Source organism: Balaenoptera musculus, chromosome 8, assembly GCF_009873245.2.
Source record: "Balaenoptera musculus isolate JJ_BM4_2016_0621 chromosome 8, mBalMus1.pri.v3, whole genome shotgun sequence".
NCBI lineage: Eukaryota > Metazoa > Chordata > Mammalia > Artiodactyla > Balaenopteridae > Balaenoptera > Balaenoptera musculus.
The window spans coordinates 5,230,627-5,248,571 of record NC_045792.1 but is presented as its reverse complement, the minus strand read 5'-3'; the positions used below and the strand labels follow the sequence as shown (position 1 = coordinate 5,248,571).

General features: G+C 47.9%; 1 protein-coding gene across 2 annotated transcripts in view; it reads left to right on the top strand.

Annotated features, from left to right (window-relative positions):
* FLI1 (Fli-1 proto-oncogene, ETS transcription factor) overlaps positions 1–17,945 on the top strand; it is a 120,838-nt gene that overhangs the window by 81,110 nt on the left and 21,783 nt on the right. For both annotated transcript variants that reach the window (XM_036861445.1, XM_036861444.1), the window contains 2 exons: positions 2,122–2,325; positions 10,345–10,410. In XM_036861445.1, coding sequence (XP_036717340.1) covers positions 2,122–2,325; positions 10,345–10,410 — 270 coding nt within the window. The remainder of the gene's footprint in view (positions 1–2,121; positions 2,326–10,344; positions 10,411–17,945) is intronic.

Sequence of the window (17,945 nt, the reverse complement as noted above, 5' to 3'; positions counted from 1 at the left end):
ATAATTCAGTGTGCTGTAAAGGAAGAGAAATAATATTGTGACAGAGCCCAAAGCAAGGGAGGAAATAATAAAATAAATAAGATCTACAGTATAAAATTGTATTTGAGGCCTTGGATACTCAAAGTGAGGAATTAGGAGAGGCAGAGGCAAGCTGATGGAAAAAAATAATATGCTACGTAATCCAAGTTCCCCCAGGACACTTTTCTTTAGAATTCTGAAATGGTGCAAAATTATTTCCATTTACCAATGGTCCGTGCCTGATTGTTCCTGGAGAGCAAAAGAGTAAGACAAAGCAAGAAATTTATCTGAGAGACAGAGAGAGAGAGAGATACAGACCTGTACAATGAAGCCCCGAGTAGCTCCGCTTTTTGGGGTGATGGCAGAGCACCTCCCGGGTGAGCTAAGGCAGGATGGTGAGAGGGGAGAGGAGAGGAGCCTTGGGGTGGGGGACCCTCAACTAAGGGCAGTCCTGGGAGGATTTTGACTGGAATTCCAGCTCAGACTGGGACTGAAGGTTGAGCTGGGGACTTAACCTTTCAAGACGCCACTTCCCAACTGCAAAACGAAGAGAAAAGCCACTTTGCAGGCTTTTCTTGACGAGTGAAAAATAGCACACGTGGAGCATCGGGCACCTAGGAGGCATTCAAAATCTGGACTGTTATGAGTTACCGGGCTCTGGGTGGTTGGTATGAACCTTGTTTCTTTCCCCACAACCCCTCCTAATCATTCAAACCTGCTCCCATTTTTGCCAAGAGCCTTCACAGACCCTTAGAATGAGAGGGTGAGGTGGTTGAGAGGTAGCACAGATATTCCTACCAAATGAGCAGTCCAATAAAACAGGCCCAGTAGAAGTTGGGGACCATCAAATCTCCCCTCCTCCAGGAAGCCTTCCATGACTCCAAATTCACAGTAACCCCTTCTGCCCACGAGTTCTTGAACTGCCACAAGAAAAATCTGCTGCTTAATTCCGTGCTTTCCTGCCCTAGTGTTTCGTGTGGATGATCTTCCATAAGGGCAAGACCCATGTAGCTTTCTTCTATGATAAGCATATTTAACTGCATATTGGACTCTCTAATAATTGGGGGCCAAGGAAGGACATGGTGATGCATGATAAGATATAAGGGCTCTACCTACCGTGGAACCTGCTAGAACTCATCACCAGCACTCAAAGTACACATGCTCCCCATATACACACACCTGGCTGGGGAGGAGTCTGAGGGTCCCAAGTGGAGACCTTACAACCTCAGTCCTTACATTATGTATGTTCACTTGAGAGCTAAAATGTTTTCTCCCTCCAACACCATTTCCCATCTTTTTTTTTTTTTTTTTTTTTGCTGCGCTGGGTCTTCATTGCTGCACGAGGGCTTCGTTGCCCCGCAGCATGTGGGATCTTAGTTCCCCGACCAGGAATCGAACCCGTGACCCCTGCATTGGAAGGCAGACTCTTAACCACTGGACCACCAGGGAATTCCCCATTTCCCATCTTTGGGGATTTAAATATCCTAAAAGCTTTGTCAGGATGATTTTAAAGAAATTTCAACACAGCTGTCTCCAAAGGGAGAAAACCCAGATTGGAGTTAAGTTATTAAGACTAACACCACTGGGTTTTCCAACTGCACACATGGAATTGTGGTCCAAGTGTCCACGCACATCTTCTTTTCTGCAGCCATCGGAGACATCACTGTTCTTCCGTGAAATCACTGATGTTCTTAAGACACGGATGGTGGCCCTTTCCGGAGACATTGGTCCCTGCGTGTTGGAAACTGTGCTTGTTTTCATTTTGATGCCACCATTTCTCAGGCAGAGGTTTCGGTTGCCCTCCAAAGACTTTAAAGAGAATGTCCTGTCCGGATGCGTAGTGAGGCGTCTAAGAACCTTTCCAGAGCGCTAAGTGGTTCAGGCAGCGCCAGATGTGACGGGGCCGGATGGGCATTCTGGGAGGACCATCTGGGAGGGAACCACTTTCTCACTGGGGGGAGGGGGCATTGAGGAGGGGGAAGGGAGGGGAAGAGGAAGGGAGGGGAGAGAGGTGGAGATGGGGAGAGAGGGAGAGAAGCAAAGACAGAGGAGGGGTGGAGCCCTGCGTCCTGCAGCCTTGCTAACAGCCCATCTCCCCTGCAGACCCCACGCTGTGGACGCAGGAGCACGTGAGGCAGTGGCTGGAGTGGGCGATAAAGGAGTACGGCTTGATGGAGATCGACACATCTTTCTTCCAGAACATGGACGGCAAGGAACTGTGTAAACTGAACAAGGAGGATATCCTCCGAGCCACCTCCCTCTACAACACGGAAGTGCTATTGTCACACCTCAGCTACCTCAGGGAAAGTAAGTGCCTGGTCCCTTCCCTTTCTGGGCAGCAAAACACCCCCAGAGGCTGCAGCCCAAGTCCCCAGGGCTGGGAGAGAATTCTGCCCAGCCACGCAGAATGAAGACTGGTTCCCACGGAGCCAACCCAGGGAAAGGAGATAGGGTCCCGGGCTGTCGGTTTATGCTGGGCGGATGCTGTAGAAGCAGCCCGTCCGGGTGTCCAGTTGCCAAGGTCGCACTGGCTCCCAGAGACCCTGCGAGGGGGCTGACCCAGTCCTGCCGTGACAAGGGAAGGAAAACAAGGAATGGAGAAAAAGTAGGGAGCTGCAGCCCCGTGGGGTCTGCCAGAGGCGAGTCACACTCTTCGCATGAGAACCACTTTCCAGAAACTACTTTGCCCCAAACTATAAATAGATGGACACCCTGGCTGGTATTGTCTTGAGCGATGATTTAAAGTTCCTACAGTAAACTCTAGATTTACGTTTTTGAATATTTACACGTTAAGTTCCTCTTATTCTTGGGGTCACTCTGGCACCCCCCTAACCCACCTTTACCCGCTGTTACCTACACACCCTTCCCAACTAAGCAGGAAGTGTAGTAGATGCTACAGGTGGGTTAGGATCTGTTGGAAGCTTTCTCCTGGCCGAGTCAGAAGGCAAAGAGCTTTGGAAAGGGAGAGTTTATGAAAGAAAGTGCACAGTTGCCAAAGGATTTATCCAATATGAGGCTTCTCTGTTGCCAAGCCCCATCAATTTGATATGAATTTCATCTGATATGAAACATACACATAGGAACAGAATTTTGATAAACCTGCTAATAACCTCAGCCTTAACCCTTCACCAGAAATACAGGTGGTATATCGGTGACCCCAAGTACCGAAGGACTGTTCTGTGGCCAGAAAAGATGGTCCTAAGATGGGCAAGTTGAAGCTACAGGAAAACAGTTGTGGATTCATTCTACAAGGGGGCTTTCTAACAGTCAGTCCGGCCCAAAGATCCACTGGCAGCCTCAGGGTGCAGTGTTTGCTGTCCGTGGCTGCTGGGAATCTTGCAGGAGTTCAGCTTCGGAAAGAAGGAGGTTGATGATTTTAAAGGTCCTTTAAAGCTGAGATTCTTGGACAGTGCCCACGGGCCGCTTTCCCTGGTCTCCTGGGCTCTGGATCGGTTAGTTCTTCATCTGTGTTCCGTTGTTCGGTGGGTCTTCAGCTCACCATTCCTGAAATCTTCTGTCTCCTTCTGCAGCAGTGCACTCTGTGGGGTAGGGGCAACACACACTGGGTGTAAAAATGAAAAAATTTGAAAATGCCTTCGGAAGTTTCCACTGGTGCCTCTGGGCTCCCCAGTCAACCCTCTGAGGCGTCTGGTAAGCAGTGGGATTGTGTGGGTGATGCAGTGTGTGTTAACACCAGAGGAATGACCTCATGTCTGAGTCTTGCTGCAACATGAGGTCAGCCCAAGAAATGACAATTTCAAAAACGGGGGCAGTTTTCCACCCAGTTTTTCTGAGCTTTGGAGAATGAGCATTTTCTAACAATCTGTATTTCTTTAAGTGTTTATAGAATTTTTTTAGAAAGGATCTTTGCACAGAGTCCCGCAGTAATGCTAGCTGGGCAGGGCAGGAGGTGGAAGTGGGCACACAGAAGCTGGGCACGAGAAGGAGAGACCAGCAAAGCAAAAACGCTGACCGATTCTGCCCTTCTGCCCCTCCTGTTGTCATATGGCGGGAGGTCCGGGAACCGCTTTGTGGGAGAAGAGATGGACAGCAGTGTGGGCAGCGAGCTTGGAGCACTTAAAGGGCCCAGTTACCAGATGCCCTTGTTGAGGGAATGTTCAAGCACGTTCTGACTGATGTGGGGAGAGCCCATTCACGCCGTGTGATCCCAGGCCCTGCTTTCTGGCGGGTCCATAAACAACTAAAGTCCCCACTGGGACTTCCTCTCACAGAAGAACCCAAGCCACAGACCCTGAAGCAAGACCAACCTCTGCTCAGAAGGCCAAGGAATTTAATAAGGTGGTCGTGGGTAACTGTTGAGGAGGCTTTCTATCGGAGGAGAACAGATAAGAAAGAGCAAAGGAATAAGCAGGCTGGGAAGAAGTGGACGCCAGAGGGTTGGGTTTGTGGGTATATGTAGCAGGGCATGAAAAAGGGTGGATTTCTTCTCTTTGTTCTTTCTAAGAGTATTTGTAGACATTAAGGAAGATGCCCTCAAAGCAATAATAATATGAAGTTTCCAGAAAGGAGCTTATTAGCGGAGCAAATTTCCAGAGTTGAGTGGAGATGAACAAAGCACAGATATGATACAATGTTGAGTGAAACAGCAAAATATAATGGGGTCTGCACAAGGATGCAAAACCATGTCTGCCTGCAAAAGCAAAACTTAAAATACTTGTATTAAGGTTCAAAAAAACTTGCCCCAGCATAGCGTTGTACTACTCTAGAGGCCTTTTGAGGAACCTAGACAAAATGATCTGCTATCATGGAAACAATTTTTGATTCATGCCTCTTGTTAATTGGGGTCCACTTTCAGCTGCAGCCTCTGGGACCCCCGGTTGGGGGGGGGGGCGTCCACTGAGACGCCTGCAGGAGGTCACGTGCGTGGTAGCTGTCTGCTCTCAGGACCGCTGGGAACCCCGCAAGGCCCACCGACTTGCCTTCAAACACTGTATTGTTTTTCCAGACTTACTTCCAGCGGATGTTTTGTGCAGAGGCAGGGAGGCCAGGGCTCTGGGGAGAGGTTGGGGCAGCTGAGTTGAGGCCGGGAGAAGGGTGCTAAGCCTCGTGCAATGTCATCTGTCCTTTCGTGGGGGAGGGGGTGGCGTTCAAACAGTTCCACTTTGGCGAGAGGTGGAAGGAAAAGAGCTGAGCTCCTCAGCACAGAGGGAGGAAGTGCAGTGGGGCTAAGGAGAGTCAATAGGAGAGAACTGGAGCCCTTCTAACTTAGCCCCGGGTCAGAAGACTGCAAGGCAGCTGCACCTCTCCAGAGGCGTCTGAGCTTTCTGGACTTTAGTAGAAAAAAGGACATGGTAGGATTAAGAAGCTCTGACACCAAATTTACACTTTCACCAAAGGTGCTCGAGTATTTATTCGGGTTGTCAGGACAGGAGCTATACTTTCAAATTTTAAAAACCAAACTTCAAATTAAAAATGTATTTTCCAGGGTGGAGAAGAAATAGCAGTGTCCTGAGCCCCCGTCTGGCGTGCTGGGATTTACCTGCCTGGAGGCTCCGGTTCTCCATACCCTGGCTTTTCAGCTGGCCCAGACCGAGTGGCTGTACCCTATACCACCCCTCTGTAATGTCACCCGCACTTGAAATGGGAGGAGGACGGCGGGGGCCGGGTCTGGGGAGATGCCCACAGTTCTTGGGATCATTCTGGAGTCTCCTGGGGACACCCGGGCTCAGGCTGCCTCTGCCCAGGTGTCATTCACTTTACGGGACAGACAGGATGCCCCCTTGTGGACGCCACGGACAACTAATTATAAATCCCCATTTTAAAGCCAAAGCAAATGAGGCCTGGAGTGCTTCGGAAGTTGGTTCAGACGTGCCCAGCCCCTGGAGACCAGCCTGGTGTCTGAGACCCAGGCCTCCTACGGCCCGGGCTGCAGCTGTGCCCACAGCCTCACGCCCTGAGGGCAGAGGCCAGGCCGAACAGACAGCGCCCGCTTACCTGGGCCACCCGGTCTTTCCCTCCCCTGCTGTGGAATTAGCCTCACGCCCCTGGGGCTCCCGTGTGGGGGGCCAGGCCGCTTTCCCCACAGCATTTTCTGTTTTCATTTGTACCCAGAGATAAATGCTTTCCGAAAACTTCCCTGTGACCTCCTGGAATGAGGCCGATTAAGCCAAACCTATCTGCACGCCAACTCTGCCCTTCTCTCTTCCGCGCAGCGCCCCATACTCTGGACCCGACGGGCGGCCCCATCAGTATCTCGCGCAGGCAGAGGCCGTATTTACAGTCTCGGGCTGCGGGAAATGAGATTGGGTGTCACAAGGCAAGATTGGGACGGACCTCAAAGGAAGTGGGAGCTGTCCCCAAACGGCAGTTCAGACCCAGGGCCGCTGGGGGGAGTTTGGGGTTTCTGGGAGCCCAAAAGGTCCTGGGTGGGGCAGCCAGAGGCAGAAGGAAAGAGCCTTTGTTCATTTTACAGAAAGTTGTGTTCAGTCTGTCTGTCTGCCTCTGACCCGTGAAAAATGCTAAGAAAATGCGTTTGGAAATAGTGGCAGCACTAGAGAAATGAAATATATTGGGTGACAGGGAGACCACAGCAAAGGTATCTATCTTGATTCCCATTTTTAATTTAAACATAATGGAAAACACATTTTGCATTTTGTGGTGTCCCCACCGGCCGCCTCAGATGTTCGGGCAAAGGTGATGGGTCCGGGCAATTAAGCCAGTGAAGTATTATCCCTTCCAGGCCGGGTCTGACCGGTGAAGGAGAACAAAAGGCCAGATTTCCCGGGACTCAGTCGTCAGCCAGGCCTGTTGTTCAGAACACAGAGCCTCCTTCCTCCTCCCTGCCCACCTGCACCCTCCAGCCAGAGCCATTGATGGCAGCGCAGAAAAAAAGGAAGCCCGGCTTCAAGAGTCTGGCAGTGGGGCTGGCGAGGTGTCTGCAAGGCGGGAGACAAAGGCTCTGGCGCTCAGACGGCCGTCGTCTCGTCTGCAGGTGCCCCAGAGGAAGACCAGGTCCACTCGTGGGAATGTGGAGCTGGAGAAAGCCCGACTGCTGGGGGCCCCACCCACACCTACAAGCTTCACTCTGTTCATTTCCATCCTCTTTCAGATCCCAAATACTGTACCAGTGACAAATGGACGCGACAATGGGAAATTATTTTGTCCTTGTGCTTTCACATTGGGGAGCCTATTCCGTTCTCAGCGGCAGCTGCTCCATGCTTTTCGGGGCCCCAAATACATAGATACGCGTAGAAGCCCGCATGCGTATGTAAATACATAAACAGATAAGTCAACAAACGTTTTAATTAAAGTATCACATAGAGAGAAGTGCAAAAATCATAAATGCACAAGTCAAGGACTTATCACAAAGTGAATCCACTCACTCATATGAGTCCCTCCAGTCCAAGGGGGAGACTAGAAGCCCCCGTGTGCCCCCCTCCATCACCCCCTCTTCCTCCCCAAAGGCAGCCACTGTCTTGATTCCAACACCATAGGTGAGTGTTGTCTGTTTCTTCGATTTAGCCTGGAGGCCGCAGGGTCTGCTGGGCTGAGAGCAGATTTTGTAGATAGACCAGAATGGGCATCCTGCCTCCTGGGCTTTCTGGCTGCGTGATCCTGGGCAAATTACTTGACTTCTCTGAATGTTGATTTCGTCGTCTGTGCACAGCCTGTCTCCTCTGACAAGGTGGTGTTCTCCCCACGCAGAAAGTGCCTCAAAGAAGGAGAGAGAGATATCCAAAGCCACAGAGTGAGGGGCCCGGCTCCAGGGAGGACCTTCTTGCATCTGAACGAAGTCCTTTAAGGAAAGAGTGTGCCTTGCCACTCTCCGTAGCCTGAGGAACTGGTTAAGTAAAAAATGGGAGGAGAGAAGGGAAAGTTGGTCCCTTGGGAAGGAGGTCAGACACCCCAAATCAGCCCCTCCACGGGGAAGGCAGCCTCTCCTTCTAGGAGTGAAACTTGAACCAAGAACAGTCTTCAGGGCAAAATCCTTCTCCTAGGTTACCATGAAATATGTATTTCATGCAAGCTTTGCAGAGGTCAAACGACCCTTCCTCTTGGCTTTCTGGGAGTTTCCTCTGGAATTCACGTGTGCCCAAGGAAGAACTTTCACCGAGGGGGAAATTTAATAAGTGCGGTTTATCTAAGCTTCGTGCTCTCAGCTACATCTGCACTAATGACTCAGGCAGTTCGGTCCTCCGAGACCATCATTTTTCTTTATTTGCTCCAGCCGTGAGGTTTCCGCCTGAGGCCGAGAATGTCAGGGACAGAGAGGCAGACATTCTTGGTCTTACTCCAGAGACTGTTTTCTCTTCCCTTGGAACGCTTGTTTCCATTTCTTAACCTCCTTCCAGTCATGGAGGATTATTTCTTATTGCAGCAGAACCCATTCATAACTGTAATTCCAGAGAACAAGGCAAATGCCCAGCAAGCTCTTTTATAAAGAGTTTATTGTGTGTCATCGTGGTGTCTGTGGGAGAAAAGATATAAAAATAGTCGTGATAATACCTAGTGTGTATTGAACATTCATTCTGAGCCAAGGTCTATTCCGAGCAGTTGTGTGTATTATTTTATTGACTCCTCATAAGAACCTTATCAAGTAGGTGTTATTATTAGCCTGTTTTATGTAGGAGGACCCTATGGCTTAGAGAGCTTGGGTAAATTGATGGAGGTCACCAAGCTAGTAAGTGGTAAGAAGCAGGTCTAATTCTGAACTCTCATGTGCATAAAAATTTATATTAAGCGAAGTGCAAAAAATCACTTTGTCCTTGATATTTTTGAGAATGGAAGAACCAAACGCATCTGGTTCTCAGCTATTCCAGGCGCGTGACTGCCTCCTTTCTAAATGTGTCTCCACACAGCCACGCTTTGGCATAGAGCTCTCTCAGTACCATCACCACCCCTCTGCTTTTTTTTGTCTGGAACTGTTGCAGAGCTGAAAGGAATAGTTGCTCAAGCCCAAAGTCAGAGGTTCTAGGCAGTTGGATGACTCTTCCAAAACTCTCTCTTCGTCGTCTGGCCCGGAAGGGCACACAGCTTCTCTGAGGCACACACACAACCAAACGCCCACAGCTGGGTGAGGCGGCCGCTCCACTCCCGTGTCCCTTCCGGGACTTGAGACTAAAAATAGGAGTGTCTGACAGCGCATTCCCTGTTCCAAGCCCTGGCACCCGAGTCCGTCCACTCGGTCCCAGGGAGCAGGCAAAGGATGGTTTAGAAAGATTTTTTTAGCTTCCAACACCCATGTCAAGCTTGTAAAAGCAGATCCCAGCCCTCTTGATCGCACTTCAGAGTTTCCACGGGAGAGCCTCAAGGAGGATGACAAAAATGCCTACGTTTTCCAAAATAAAGCTCTTGGATTTGCTGGAAACAAAGGCACAAGTCTAGTTGTAGGAAAGAAGGGAGAATTTTTTTACATGCAACAACAATAAAAAAAAAAAAGAAAAAACCTCGAAAATGCCCAGACTAAATCTACTAGAAAATGCCCAGACTAGAACTACTTTTAGTGCTTGCTAAAAGTAGTTCTGCATGAGCATTTAATTCTGAAAGACCGTATATCAGCACCCTGTGATGATAGAAGACTCAGTGGCTTGTGCCTCACGTTGAGTTGTATTCTCTTAGCTATGCGTAAAGGGAGACAAAAGTTACTCTGGGGAGCACTGCCAGCCCCACCCCTTTCCCAGCTCCTAGCACCCCCTTCACCAAGCATGAGGCTCCAAGCACCTTGCCCACCTGTAAACCCAAAGGACATCACAGTGGGAAGAAAGTGGCCGGGCTTCTCCTCCAGGGCGTGGCAATACAAGCTGCAGTCCAATCTGGCCAGCACTGGCCCGTGGACAAGACAAAACAAAAACAAAGAGGAATGTGCAACAGAGGCCCTATTCAGCCCGCGGAGACTAAAATAATTACTATCTGGTCTGTATAAAAAGTTTGCCACCCCCTCTTGTAGTTCAAGGTGAAGAAATCAAGATCCAGACACGTAAAGTCCCTCATTCACGGTCACACAGGAAGTCGGTCGAAGGACCAGGACGTGGTTCCCAGCCCTGTGTTCCTGCTGTGACACAGTGTGGACCCCAAGAACTCTAGAACCTTAAACGTGGTTGCTGGGAGGGCTTGTGTGTGTCCCGCCCACGAGCATTCTGTCCTACCTTCCTTGGACCCTAACTCCAGGAAGCTATTACGGTCCTGCGTGATTGGCCCCCCAAATGGGTGACATTAACTGTTTCTTTCTCTCAAGGAGTCAGTCATCTGTCCTTCCATCCTTCTCCCTGTCTCCTGCCCTCCCCACTCACTTCTCATCCCATCTCCTAGTCTTGATCTCGGAAGAGTGTCTTGGTTATAACCTGATGCTTTTGCTTTGCCTTTCAGGTTCACTGTTGGCCTATAACACAACCTCCCACACGGACCCGTCCTCACGACTGAATGTCAAAGAAGGTAAGTCTGTTCTCCCACATGTAGAATTGTCCTCATTTCCAGCCCGGCACAGTCCACGATGGTAAGACTGTGGTGGGGGAACCTCAGGTGTGTGTCCCAACTCTCTTGTCCACTCAGCTTTTCTAGAAGCCTAAGCTGATTCCCCTTACACTACTCATTGCAAAAACATGACAAGGTTGTAAAATATCTTGTGATAATTCCATAAAGATGTGACTTGAGGTTGTTTCTCCATGAACGAAAGCGTGTTGCTCTTGGAAGGAAATAGATGCTGCTCACTTTCAAAGCCAAAAGGCGGGGGCTTTCTTTGTCGAAGGAAATGAAATGAAGATTTCAAGGATTCTTGCAATGTCATATTTTCAGGGGGTTGTTGGTAAGAAATTTAAGCGATACCAATTCATTTTTAAAGTGGTGATTTGGAGATTTGGTCTAGTTGCTTTGCTTTGGTTGAAAGAGAAAGAAAATGGTCTCAGCAAATGGTTTTCGCCAGTGAGGGTTTTAGCAAACATTACAATACATTTCTCAGCATCTTTATTCATGAAACAACGTTGTGGAGATTTCCTGCTCCAGACACTGTTAGATTCCAGGCATTTAAACAAGTGAATAATTCATGGTACCTGGTTTAAGGGAGAAAAAATGTGAGTGAAAAAATTCTGCCTGAGGCAGAAGAAAAATTCCATGGAGGAGGGGCATTTTGAGTGGGGTCTTGAAGGATGAGTAGGAGTATGAAGGGCACTCTCTTCCTTGGCTCTCTCTCCTTCAGTCCTTTTTCTTTAAGGCACACCTGCTGCATAGAATGAATGAAGGCAGAAGTTTTCAGTATTGGTTGCATGGAGTTAGCACAGCATAATATTTCAGAGAAACATAAAGCTCTTCTAAGGGAAGAATCTTAGAGACATTTGGTTCAAAACTGTCTTGGGTTATGGAGGAAACAGAGACCCAGTGAGCCTGGGTGTCTTGACCAAGTTCACACCTTCGATCACATTAGACTTCCTGTTTCCTGTTAACAATTTATAATCAGATGACGACCAGACAAGTCTGTGGAGGAAAAATTCAACATAATGAATATGTTTGTAAACTTTCCTGGTTTTCTGTGACTTTCTTCACCTCCTACCCCACCCTGGGCCAGTCCCTGCTACTGTTTTCTTTCGAAGTCAGAGTTATTGGCTTTTGCCATAAAAAATCTGAAGTCATAGTGACTCATCATACGGTCCAAGCCACATTTTATTAGGTGACCCATTTACCATCATGTTGCAAACGTCCATAAGAGACAAAATGTATTACAGTGTCAAACATATTAGATTGAGGTCGGAACACCTCTGGTTTACTTTGGGGAAATCACTTCATGCCCTGAACCTCAGTTTCCTGTCAAATAAAAGGGCCAAACTAAACCAGTAAGAGTCACCCCCGACGGTGGAGCTCTTGGCTGCTGCAGGTGAGGGTCTGCTTTCATCCAGGGCCCCTCTGCTCTGATCTGGTTCACTTACTGAACTTCGTTTCATCTGCAGATAGGGATCCATGTCTTGGAAGGAAGGAGGGAGAGAAGGAAGAAGGAAAGGAAAGAAGGGAGGAAGGCAGGCAGGAGATCCCTGAAAGCTCCTCCAGTTCTGCAGGCTGAGACCTGCTGACACCACCAGGATTAACCAGGGAGACTCTGGGGGCAGAGCCAATGAGAGAATATCTGATATTGGACTTAAAATACAGATTTTCGTTAAGAAGCAAGTTTGTCTGGGTTGAACTGCTCTGATACACGATTCATTACTCCTCCAGGGGTCCTAGCTTTCAGCCTCTCCTCTACCTGCACTGCTGTTCCTTCCCTCAGTCCTTTTGTGCGTTTGTAATGCCACGCTGGGCTCTTTGGGGCTTTTGCAGGAGCTGCCTCTCTTCTGAAATGAATGAACTGCAGTATCCAGGCAAGTGCGCGCTGCAAGGCCCTCAGTCAGGTGGTGCCGGGCATTTATCTCCCAGCATCGGCCCTGGCCTCCAGAAACGGTTACGTCTGCGCTTTGCAGGTGCAGCTTTTGTCCCCAGTAAAGCTTTCCACTTGAGCTGTCTTGCTGCTCTGTCGCCTTCCCCCTCCTGAGGTGGTCTGAATCTGTCTAAACGGCCCATCATCCACAAAACAAAGTACATTAGCAAGACAAAGCTAGCCACGCTCCTCTCTCCCTGCTTTTCACCCTCCTCCCCACCTCTCCCTTCTGCTTTTCTCTAATAGCTATCTTGGGTCCTTAAAATATTAAATGGAAAAATAAAGAGAAGACGTCATGCAACCTTAGCTCCGTCTTGTTTGAATAAGGCACACACACAACCCCAAACAAACCCGGAGTCCAACAAGAGGACCAGAGCTCTGTGTGTGTGTGTGTGTGTGTGTGTGTGTGTGTGTGCATAAGTGTACGTGTTTATTTCACAAAGGACAGGTGCTGGCATCAAGCACAAAAGAAAGGAGTTGAAGAGGTAAATGCTTCTGTGAATGCTTCTTCAATGCGCTTCTCAAATGAGTATGTCTTTTTACTTTAAAATGGCATAATCATCCTTCCAGCTTGTCGCTTGAAAACACTTGCACTCTCTAAGGGTTATTGGTGCCCAAGAAGTAAGGCTAGATTTTAAAAATTAATTTGTAGCAGCTTTTAAGCTTTTTCTAAAATTAAATATTCTATGGTCACAGATTGGACCCAGCTAGAAAAATTATGCTCTCTCTACCTGATACCAAGGCTAATGCACTTAAGAAAATAAATTAGAGTGGAAGCAACTGCTACCCATTTTCAATGCAGCCACCACTGTCGTATGTATACTATTCTGCAATGCCTCAGACACTTTCACGTGCTTTGCCTCTGCTTTTAAACCCGGCAACATCCCCGAGAGGTAGATTGAATTAGCCCCATTTTTCAGACAGAGCAAGTGAGGTTCAGGACTATTAAATGGCTCCCTGAAGGGCACACAGCTTTTCAACAGCAGAACAAGGATTCAAACCCAGGGTGTAGGATTCAAAATCCCTTACTTCAGATAGTCTCCCCGACAAACACAGCCTTTCCCTTCTAGCTGGCTTTTCATGAAAGCAATACCTTGCCTAAATGTCGTGTGGGCGGAGATGTGAATTTTTTCCATTATCTTTCTCTGTCCCTGCAGTTTTTCTACTATTATCTCCATCCACATCCCTGCATTATCCTCTCTTCCCAAAGATGAATTCATATGTAATCCCTGCTTGGCACTACCCTCTATTCCTAACCTCACAGAGAATGAGCTGGAGCGCTTTTTAAAATTACTGATGCCCTAGGACAAATATTGTATGACTCCACTCATAGGAGGGTCCGTAAGTGGGCAGGTTCATAGAGACCAGAAAGGTAGAATGATGGTTGCCAGGGGCTGGAAGGAGGGAAGAATGGGGAGTTATTGTTTAATGGGCCCAGCGTTTCAGTTTGGAAAGATGAACGAGTTCTGATGGCGATGGTTGTCCAACGTGAATTACTTAATGCCACTGAAATGTACACTGGAAGATGGTCAAAATGGTAAATTCTATGTGATGTATGTTTTACCACAATAAAAACTGCAAAAGCACATGAAAAGATCTCAACATCGCTAATTACTAGAGAAATGCAAATCAAAACTACAATGAGGTATCACCTCACAGCAGTCTGAATGGCCATCATCAAAAAGCCTACAAATCATAAATGCTGGAGAGGGTGTGGAGAAAAGGGAACCCTCCTATACGGTTGGTGGGAATGCAAATTGATGCAGCCACTATGGAAAACAGGATGGAGATTCCTTAAAAAACTAAAAATAGAGTTACCATATGATCCAGCAATCCACTCCCCAGCATATATCCAGTAAAGACAAAAACGCTAATTTGAAAAGATACATGCACCCCAATGTTCACTAGCTATAGTAGCCAAGACAGGGAAGCACCCCAAGGGCCCATCAACAGATGAATGGATGAAGAAGATGTGGTACATACATACAATGGAATATTACTCAGCCGTAAAAAAGAATGAAATAATGTCATTTGCAGCAACATGGATGGACCTAGAGATTATCAAGCTAAGTGAGGTAAATCAGTCAAAGAAAGACAAATATTATATGATACCACTTATATGTAGAATCTAAAAAATAATACAGATGAATCTATTTACAAAACAGAAACAGATTCAGACATAGAAAACAAACTTATGGTGACCAAAGGGGAAAGGGATGGGGGAAGGGATAAATTAGGAGTATGGGATTAACAGATACACACCACTATGTATAAAATAGCAACAAGGATTTACTGTATAATACAGGGAAATATATATCTATATATATCTGAAAAAAATACAACAAAAGTAAAAATAAAAAATGTTTTAAAACACTGATGCCAAGGTCCCAAACACAACCAACTGATTCAGAATCTCTAGGAGTGACAGCTGGGCATTGGGAACTTTTTCAAGCTCTCCCCATTACTCTTAAACGTGCAGCCAAGATTGAGCAGTGCTGTGCTACACGGCACACAGGAACCAGAAAGAGGAAAGGGAGACCCATCTCAGGGCCACCCAGGTTTTCTTGGAGACACACTGGGCGGTTGATCTTGATCTTTCCTGGCCCCAAACTGACCTAGAAAAGGAAGAGCAGGACCTCATGTTATACTAATGGAAGAGCAGGTTGAACTGACCACTGGATTATTCGTTCTTTTTCATCCTTGTCTTTGATGAGGTTATAATTTTTATTGATATTGATTCTGACAGCTTTACATGAGTCCATCACTTCAGCTCTCAGAAATCCCATTCTTATATGTTCTCATCGTGTGTATCTAAATAGTAATTGGGATTGGTGTTGGTTACCTGATCTTATCCGGAGAGCACTGGGGTTCTAGAAGTTAAATGGCCGGTCCAAGTATTGGCTTGGCCAAAAAGTTCGTTCGGCTAATGAATACATTGTTCAATAAAGTTCTTGGTGAAAATGAAAGATGTGTCTTATTTTTACTTAAAACTGAACAAACTTTTTGGCCAGCCCAATACGTAGCAGTCCCGGGGCCAGGACTGAGGATTCCCTAGACCTCGAGCTCCGACCTCCACTCCCAGGGACGAGAGGGTCCGCCCGGGATGCAGGTCAGAGCTCCACCGTGTTTCCGGGCGGCCTTGCCCTGGGCCCTCCCGGCGCATCCCCCGGACGGGCGGCCGCGCTCTGCTTCAGAGCTGCTTTGCACCCTAAACCCTCATTTCCTTAGCTCCTCGTGCTGGATCTGTTTAAATACCTCTGACTCTCCAAAAGTCAGAGGATACTGAGCTCCTTGTTTATTAACTCCTGGAACTCATAAACCGGCCCGTGCAGGCTGAGCCTCTAGCCCCCGCCCGGGAAGCCTTTCCGGACCCGCTGTGAAATGCAGACCGCTCCTCCACGCAGGCCGCCAGCGGCCAGGGGTGCAGCCCTGGCCTGCAGTCACCTGGGCTAATGGATAAAAAGTCTGTCTTCTTGCACGCTAAGTGTGGGAGAGAGAGGGGGAGAAACCACCTTTCCATGTCCTTCCGAGTGAAATGCCTAACCGGTGCTGAAGATTATGCTAATGAGAGCCCTGCTTCTCTTAAGGAGATTTCCAGATGGCGGGACCTGTGCACATAGCCAGGACCACGGTTCTGCAGCCCCTCACTGTCTGCCAAGCATGTGCACATCTATTATGTCGTTTGCGCCCCTCACCATCCCCGTGAGCTGGCAGGGCTGGTATTATTATTATCCCCGTTCTGTAGATAATGGAAACAAGGCACAGGGATTACAGGGTTCATTTGAAGTCACCCAGGTCTTAGGACAGAGCAGGACTCCAACGTAGGTCTCTGCTGTTCACTCCTCCCTCCAGGCTGCTTCTCACCTCATCATCTCCACGTATTTCATTCAAGCATCTGACATCTTTTTTTAAAATTTATCTTATTGAAGTATAATTGATTTACAATGTTGTGTTCATTTCTGCTCCACAGCAGAGTGACTCAGTTATACACGTATATGCAATCTTTTTCATCTTCTTTTCCATTATGGTTATCACAGGATATTGAATATAGTTCCCTGGGCTATACAGTAGGACCTTGTGGTTTATCCATTCTCTATATAATAGTTTGCATCAAGCATCTAACAAACATCCTAAACCTTCTTTAATTAATGCTCTCCATTTCCCCAAGGCAGGTATTTATCTCATATCTCAGCCTTAGAGCATATTGGTTCAAAACCCAGGCTCTGGACTCAAACAGGCTGTGTGACTTTGGTCAAGTCACTTACTTTTTTCTGCCTCAGTTTCCTCATGTATAGAATGAGGACAATCTTAGTGCCCCTTCAGGAGTGATATTATACTTATAAATCACTTACCAGGGTATCTGATGCACCGGTAAGTACACAATATGTTTGCTCCATGGATTACAGTAGGAATTAGGATTTTATCACAAAATCACTAGAATGTTCTTGAGGGTTTACCACATGCTGACACTACGCCCAGGGTTATGAAAGACACCATATCAGATGGCATGGTAACACCGTAGATGAGATGGCCAAGTTGTTTAAAATCTTATTCGGGAGATTCACATACGGAACGATGAAGGGATAATATGAAACTGCATATAATCAAATAGAAAAATGCATGTGACCTACAAGAAGTTCCCTAAGAGAAATGAAGAGATGAAAAATCATTAAATGTTAAAGTGGACCATCCACTCCGAACCTTTCATGGAACAGAGGCGATAGGAGGCCAGGGAAGGCGTGGGTCCCCCTAAGACCACACAGGAAGGGAAGAGCTTCTCTCAGGACCTTAGTCAGGACTCGTGCCCTCCTCCTGCCCGTTCACGCATGTCTTCATTTATTAAGAACCTACCATGTATGGGACGCTAGGCTGAGCCTCGGAAACGTGGTACCCAGCGCGCTACCCTCAAGAGGATGTAGTCAGAGATACAGGTGGGCCTGTGAGTCAGTGCTGTGTATTGCTGCTACAGCACCACCTCTCGCCACTTTCCCCTGCATTTTCATCACCTATTGGGTGTCCTTGACGATTTAATGATAGAGGTCGTAGTGAAAGATGGGAGGCCTCTGGAAGGACCCAGCACAGTGGTGCTGGAAATGGGTATCGAATGAAGGGAAGGTGGGCATCAAAGACCCAGCATGTCTGGGTCTATCTTGTGCGGGGGCTGCGTGTGCTCGGGCTGGGTTTGGGGGACGGGACCAGGTGGACTCCCGTGGGTATACCTGAGTGTGCCCCTGGGAGGACCGGGGCCCGGGTGTGTGACGCGAGCGTGATGGGGGAGCCTTGGGCGGGACTCTTAGTGGTTTACACGAAACCGAAAGACGGGTATAGTGTCGCGGTGTGACAGGAAGCTCAGCAAAGGAGCCAGGGATTTGCTTCAAAATAGTCAGGGCAGGGAGGGGGCATGGGTGGGGGGACAGCTGAAGTCATGTTGACCATGAGTTCATGCTTGTTAAAGCCGAAGGGCCCTTCGGGGTGCAGTAGACTTTTCTCTCTGCTTTCCTACACCTTCAAAATTTTCCATGATTGAAAAGATGCCCCGAGAAGTTTTGCTTTGATGGAGAAAATGTAG